This window comes from Malurus melanocephalus, unplaced genomic scaffold (assembly GCF_030028575.1).
Source record: "Malurus melanocephalus ecotype Western Australia unplaced genomic scaffold, MMel_1.1 scaffold_60, whole genome shotgun sequence".
NCBI classification, from domain to species: domain Eukaryota; kingdom Metazoa; phylum Chordata; class Aves; order Passeriformes; family Maluridae; genus Malurus; species Malurus melanocephalus.
Window position 1 is genome coordinate 2,202,860 of NW_026623292.1, and position 8,155 is coordinate 2,211,014.

Genomic DNA, 8,155 nt, shown 5'->3' on the forward strand with positions numbered 1-8,155 from the left:
TTTTTTCTTTTTATTTTTTACTATTTTGTCTAAAAGACTTATCTCCTGAATTCAGTGACTAAATGGGAATTTCAGCTTTCATAAAATAAAGATCATGACTGCAGAGAAAAAAAAWTTGAAATTTGCTTCTGCATAATTCAGTGTCTAAAAAGGTAGATAAATACAACCTTACTAAGTATATTATTTTAACCCATGCTACTTCAAAGTAATAACATGCTTTCTTAGGCCTGACTTGTCATTTCTGAATATTGTTAAGTTGGCAATAATATTGAATTAACATGTCCTGACTGTAGCTGATATGCTTCAGTGTAATTTTAAATTTACTACAAAAAATTTATTGTATTTTTACTGGTAACTGAGTGCCTCATTTCACTCACATTTCTTTGCATCTAGGAACTCCCTGCAAGCATCTACGGAGTATTAAATATTTTCATCCTGTTTTAATACCCACTTTTTTATGAACATCAAAAGTAACTTGAATTCCTGCATCTGCTTAGCTCATCTGGATTTCCCTTGACAGATGTTTCATTGCAACTTTTTAGGCTGATGTTTATGAAAATACATAGTCTATCCTAGTTTCTATAATACCCAGGGAAATTTGTAAAACTTAAAAGCAAATTTTGTTACTTCAGATTCTTTCATGGTTAAAAAAGGCACTGGGGGGGCCTGCCTCATACCCTTTAATAGCAGCACTGGAAATCCAAGAGCATCTGTCATCAAGTATGCAGATAACTTTCAAATAGAAAATGTTAAGSTTTAGGTGTCAAAACAGCTGGGAGATTTTTATCTGTTTATGATGTGTTTCTGAGTGCTGATCCAGCCTGAGTGTCCTTCCATCCAAAGCAGAAATCATCACCTTCATAGCTGGGAAGTTCCTGGCATGGCTGGCTGTGAGTTAAATCAACAGTGTGTCTGCATTCAGCCCAAGCATTGCCTGCACAGAGTAGCCTGAGGGAGTCTGTGGGCAAAACCAGAAAGGTTAGAGGTAAAAAAAAAGCTGTCCATGCACAGAGATGTGAAAAAAATCTCAGAGGATTTACATCTCAGATCAGCTGTGAGAGGTCTGTCTCTGTGCATGTATCTCGCTAATAACACTAATGTGACAAGAAGATGGGAAGAACATTTCAAATGTTTTACAGCAGTGTCTGAATTGTTTTAGACACAAATTACAATTGAGATAGGAGTCTAAAATCAGCATTTCCTACACTAGCCTCTGGCTGTGGTTGTACAGCATGAGGCTGCTTGCGTCTAGCCTTGTTAAGTGGAATTTTCACGTTACCTCTCGACCTCAGGAAGGATGCTGAAGACTGACTTCTACATGAGATCCTTCTTTTGGGGGATGAATAATCTGTTCCAGAGCGGACATGCAAAAATAAAACTGCTCCAGAATCAGCAGCTGCTTTAGAATATTGGGATATATTCCAAACGTTGCAAGGGAGATTGCCCAAAAATGTTCAGATGGTGAAAACATGTGAATTCCTGGCAAAGGGAAAAATAAAAATCCGTACTTCTTTCAACATGAGAAGGCCCCTGGCATTCATGTGCAGTGCACAGTTGTTCAGCTTCAGCAGGGAGGGGAGACTGTTTCTAAGCAGAGTTCTGCATAGGCTGGTGTTCAGAGCAGGGTCCCATGATGCCACARGTGGAGTCATTCCAGGGTCGATGATTCTCTTCTGGTGAGTGCTCTAGCCAGGGGGATACAATCCCCTTCCACAGCCATGGTGTCTCAGAAAACAGGAATAAATTTTCATCCCCAAATACTGCTGTTAGTCTAAAATGCCCATAAAAACACTTTTGCATCACAGCCTGACAAGGGCACTCACACTCTTGGCTAACTGCATATTTCCAGTTTTTCTTTTGGAAGATCTTTATTGCACCAAATTGCTGTATTGTACCATGTTTCCAGATACACCAAATCATATTTACAACTCTCTAAATATTACATGTAGCATCTAAGAATGTCAGTGCTGTGAAAGCCAGTCATTAACCAGGTCTTTTTTTAGGTAGCACATGGCTGAATGACACAACCCATTTTCCCACATGATTTTCCTCATTGTTGACTTCAATGAAGACTGGATAAAATTCTTTTCAATTTGCTGAAATAATTGACTAGCCTTCCAGTCTTAAGAGTTGATCTTACTGCATCCTACCATGTCAAATTTTGTCTTTTAATAAACCACCTTCCATCCAAGAAGGGCTAGGTGGGGTCAGTCAATGTTCTTGGCCACACAAATTTCGCTGGAGTAGAACCAACACTAAAGCAACAGTGATACTGATGCTGCAGAAACTGGCTAAGAGACAAGTTAAATGACTTCATAGTGTGGGGCTCCAATTTCCTTTGTTGCTTTGCATCTGGAATGAAACCTGAAATATTTTGAAACAAAATTAGTGTCTGTAGCTTCATAATATGTTTATTATGACCCTTTGCAAAACTACAAACTTGAATGTGGTTTTTCTCAAGATCAAATCATGATTGACTTTTAATGTACCTAGCTCATTTCCTATGTAAGCTTGAAATATGGCTTAGAATTTGCTATAAAAATGATTGTGTTAAAATTAAGTTGCAATAGACAATCATTTATTATACATAGATTATACACATATGAAGTTATAATGTTAAAGGTTGGTCAGTATATTAAGTCTCTCTATAACTATGTAGGAACACAATGACATTTTTCTGCTGCAAAGCATCATGGATCTAGGATTGCTTGGTTGGCTTATTTGGCTGTCATGACTGCTGGTACAGCAGGGAAGTACCTTTCTTGAACAGGGGTAGATGGCAGAGAACACTGCTCTAGAAGGAGATAAATTATTTCTGTAACTAACCAAGACAACACTAACTCAGTCATTTTGTGTCTGAGGAGATTAAAGAAGCCCTTGACTACAGGGATTACTGAGTAGGAGCAGAAAGATGTAATTGTGTTCATATATGGTTATGGCCAGGCTGTTACTCATACACAGCCTTTGGTTCTGGTGACAGCAGTATTCAAAAGAAAAGGAGAAGCCATAGAGCTCATCAAGCATTACACTGATGCAGAGGATGGAAAAGTTGTCTGGAAATGAGAAATTTAGGGAATTTTGAGAAAATCCACTATAGAACAGCAGCGATTCTCAGTCAGCTAGCTGATAATCAACTCAGCAATTCTCAGTCAACTACCATTTAGACAAACAGTTCTCACTTCGTTAAGTGGGGTGATGGGCCTAAGCTGTTTGTGTAGCCCACACTGACCCAACAGTYCCAGCAGCAGAGCTCAGGGCTTTGCCTCTGCCTGCCTAGCTCTGACTAGGAGTTGAGTAACAGAGTTTCCAGTTCAGGCTTTTTATGAAACAGGACCAACATATCTTCCTTAGATCAGATGAACACTTAAATTCTTAATGTAAAAGGGGTGGAGCATTTTAAAATTTTCATTGTAACTTGCRTTTAGCCTATTTTTCCTAAGGAAATGAGAATTATGTGATTCTGTTCAATGCATTTCCCTCTATGAAACATTCAGCATCAATAACTTTTGAACCCATRGTCATTTTCAAAACATTTTTCAGACAGTAAGAATACGAAAAGTAGTGATATTATCCTTCTGTCCTAAGGAATGGTGGTAATGTAAAGAGGAGTAATCTAAGTTAGTGCTCAATGAGGAAAAAGCAAGAAGTCAGCCATTATATTATTCTGCTTGGCAGCAGCTATTGATCAGTGAATCCTGTGTCTCTCTTTTGGAAGAAAGACGTGATGGGGAAACTAGAAACATGAAACACRTGGCAAACATCCACAGGAAGCACCAAGTTGCATTGTATTGCTTGTCATATTATTTCATACTTTTACATCACTTTCAATATCTTAGTGTTGATTTAAGAAACTTAAATATTATAAAATGTGASATAATATTCTGAAAAGACAGTTTTCTTTAACATGTCAATTATAATATTAACAAAATCCCAGGGAGAAATCATAGGATGGTTTCAGCTGGAAAGGACAATAAAGATCATTTGGTTCCAACCCTACCATGAGCAGGGATACCTTCCAATACACCACTTTATTCAAAGTCTCWTCCAACCTGACTTTGACAGAGTTATTCAGGACTTATAGGATTGTCTGCAAGGTCTTTTTTGTTCAGTTTTGGTTTTGGACAGTGAAAATAACACAAGAGAATGAACATTTTTCTTCATTTTCAATCTATTTAATCTAAAGTGAAGAGAATTATTAAACATAATTGCTAAATACAATTGGAAAATTCTGGTTATACAGTTAGAACACACATGCTTTCAGGAACTGGAATCCATTTACTCTTTGTAAGTCACTAGCCTAAATAATTTGATATATACTCTAGTACATTAATTTTCTTTTCACTTGAAGCATACTTAAATACGATTCCCGCACAGACTAAGATCATTCATCACCAACAGGAATATTCCTGTATGTCTTTTCACTTAATGCTGACATGTAGATTTTCCAGGTTCTTGGGTGGTGGCAGCCATCACTGCACAGGTAAGCTCTTAAAATATGTCTAACTAGAATGTAAGACATTCTTTGACTATGAAAATAGTATTGTTTTGTGGATTCATAGACACAGATCATAAGAAAAGCTAAGCTGACTAGACTCTGAAGTCTACAATCAGCCCTCTCTATTTCTCAAGGGTGTGATATCTCTAAATCACAGTTTGTCTGATAGCACACCTGAGTATGTCTGCAGACCATGACAATGTCAGTATATACTCTTAAAATTAATATAATCACCAACCTCAAAAGCTTCAGTCACTTCAGTAATTCCCAGAATATAAATGGTTCTATCAAATATGGCCTTTTCATGGAAAATTTCCATATGAATATTTTTTAAAGCCCTGCAGTTAATGCTTTTTTAGCATTTTTTTAGGCTTCTTGATCTATACCCCAACACTTTGTCCAATCAACTGGTCACTAACAAACTGTAATGTCAATTGAATAGATATATTCCTATGCTTGTGTTGCAAAATTATTCTGTGTCCACACGTAATTGTGAAATTCTAAGGGATATTCAAYATAAATCTGACTGTGGTGGAAATTTATTTACAACTTTTCTTTAMAGATTAATAAAAATAACTTTTTTTTCCTCAGAGTATCTTTTATGTATGATGCCTTTTGTACTGCTTCCAAAATGGATCTATCTGATGACAGAACTTTCTTTTTCCAAACAGGCAAATGGTTTAACTATGGAATTATCTTCCTTGTTTTAATCTTGGATCTGAATATGTGGAAGAACCAAATATTTTACAAACCTCATGAATATGGTCAATATATCGGYCCTGGACAGAAGATCTACACAGTGAAGGACTCAGAGAGCTTGAAAGACCTCAATAGAACTAAGCTATCATGGGAGTGGAGATCCAATAACACCAACCCGCTGACCAACCGGACCTATGCYGAAGGGGACATGTTCCTGCACAGCAGATTCACAGGCTCTAGCCTTGATGTCAAATGCCTGGCTTTTATTCCAAGTTTGCTGGCTTTTGCATTGTTTGGTTTCTTCATCTGGTTCTTTGGGCGATTTCAGAAAACTGACCAAGGCATGGAGAATTTAGACAAATCGTACACAAGAATGAAACGAAAGTCACCGTCAGATATGGGAATGACACGAGAAAATACACAGGTGTTAGAAGAACCATTGAATTTTCAAGAACCCCATATGGTATCCATAAAATCAGACTTAAGTGAAATAGTTTTTAATTCTTCTCTCCTGACTTCTGAAAACTTGAACGCACAACTGAATGAACAAGACAGCCCTTTACAGCCAGTACCAGAGTCCTCTGTCCCTAAGAATAATCCTGTGACATAGAAGCACATACCCAGGAAATCAGTTTAAATAAGCAGTTACTATAAGATTGCAGTTTTACCTTTTGTAAGTTAAGATTTACATAGTGTTTAGAATAAGAAACTCAACCTATACCAAGAGGTGCTCAGCATGCTTTTTCTAGGAATTTTGATTTTTATTTGTATTATAGTACGTGCCTATTGTATATCTAACATTCCTTTATAGATTGCTTCCCAAAATTGCACAAGCTATTTATGAATACATTAACTGTATAATAGTGTATTAGATGATTACTTGCAGGTATAAAATTCTACCGTGGTGGTGCCTTGAGACATTAAACTGTTTTTTAACTCAATGCCAGGTGTATAGCACAGTTTCTCATCTGTTTTGCAAAGCTTTTTGTATATGTTGTTTCAAGTATCATTTGATGTCTTGACAGAGAAGATAAATATACTWATTCCTAAAGAAGGTTTTCTGTTAGGGCATTACAGCTTGACTTTGTTATTTATTCATCTGTGAAATCAGAGATTTTGATGACCAGACTGCAGAGAAGCATGTTGATTACCTTTTAATTTTTCTGGCTAGCTGCCAAACACAAATACAAATTTATTATGCAGTAAGCAGCAGAGACATAATACAGCATGGGTCACTAGTTGTGAAAATATGAGTTTCTCCATCAGTAATAGCAATTAGGTGATAATGCCTAATTATGTTTTTCTTAATTAAAAATAAACTGCTCCTTGATTAAAAGTTTTGCCCTTCACCTTTTAGAAACAGGGGTGAAAATACATGGTTGAAGCAACTCTTTCCATCATCATTCCAACCCCATGCAACATCAAAGAGCCAATGGAGTGATTACAATAAAGGACACAAAGCCCATTAAATCCAGTATTTTTGCAATTCAGTGCAGATATGGTCTGGGTATATATGAAATAAATGGAGGAACACACTGCATATAGTCTAATTTCTCCAAATATTGAAGAAATGTTTAAGGTTTTTAATAAAAATAAATTAATACTTGAATTTTATTGCACATTTTCTTTTTCTTCTTCATTCATTATCTATGTGTATTCATAACCTGGAATCAGAAATAAAGACAAACTGGGGTTTTTGGTTTTTTTKSYTTTTTTGAAGGGGACTTGGTAATGTGAATTTCTCTGCTCTATGATTGAACTGTACACACTACAGAAATTGCATATCTAAAACATCAGAAAGACTCTGATTTGCCTCTAATTTAGCTCTATAAAATGTTGTTGCAAGTTCCCAAATAATAAGTAATTTTTAAGTCTGAATTATTTCCCTGTCACTTTCTGSTGTTGCTGTATTTTGTCTTTGTGACTTTTTTATCTCTGTTGGTTTTGATCTATTTGCTTTTAAGTTTTAAGAATGCTGAATTTAGCATGCATAATAGAACTATGCATTTATTAACTGTCACTTGAGAAMAAATTTTAATAAATATCATTCAACAATTGTTTATTATGAGGCAGGAACACATTCTGTTGGTTTTGCAATTTTTTTTAAACATTTTACCCATGCATTGCCCTATTTAAATTCATAAATATTTCTGACACTAAAAAGGACAGACAGCATCACAGTGATGTAGAAATCAAATATTTTGTTTATGAAATCTTGAATATTTCATCAGGAGAAATTTCACTTTATAATCATATTAATTTTTTAACCATTAAAAATTATGACTAAAGCCAAATCTATTCACTTTTGCCTACTGCAGCCTATAAACTTGTTTAATTGACTAACAATATAATCAAAGACAAGCCATTAATAACTAATGATAAAACAGCGTGGGATCCTGCTTGTACTATACAAGAGGTGATATACTGATGTTTGACATTTAAACAGCATTTGATTTYTTAAAAAGTTGCAGAAATAGCTGTTTAATTTTGCACATACATGCTTCTCTGTATGTTTTGGACACTGTAARCCCAAGTAGTGAAAATCTCTTGTTAACTCATTTTTCTATTTGTGCAGAGTGGTATTTAAATACCTTAATATGTAGGCAGAAAAATGAAAGAATTACTTGAGCCTAACAGTCTGCATGATTACTTGGCTCTGAGGCARCTCTTATTAAGCAACTGATTTCACAGCTAAAGTAATTCCTTGACCTCATATTGAGTTGATGCTTTTAAGGTCATTATAAGCATTCATGAAAGAGAGAAAACATCAAATAATTCTAGATTTTGCATGAGTATTTAAATTAATGGTCAAGCATAGAGACTGCTTGTATCATGAATTCATCAGAAGTTGAAAGATTCAGTGTAACCACTCGCCATGGTCAGCTCATCTAGTTAATTAATGGAGAACAGACTTCTCTATCATGTAGTCTCATTTGTAATCACACACATAGATAGGAGAAG

At 35.6% G+C, this 8,155-nt stretch overlaps 1 protein-coding gene across 1 annotated transcript in view; it reads left to right on the forward strand.

Moving 5' to 3' along the window:
- Positions 1 to 6,916, forward strand: part of TMEM117 (transmembrane protein 117) — a 195,868-nt gene extending 188,952 nt beyond the window's left edge. The window contains exon 9 of the mRNA XM_057366156.1: positions 5,167 to 6,916. Within this exon, the coding sequence (XP_057222139.1) occupies positions 5,167 to 5,804 (638 nt within the window). The 3' untranslated portion in view covers positions 5,805 to 6,916. The remainder of the gene's footprint in view (positions 1 to 5,166) is intronic.
- Positions 6,917 to 8,155: the final 1,239 nt, after the last annotated feature.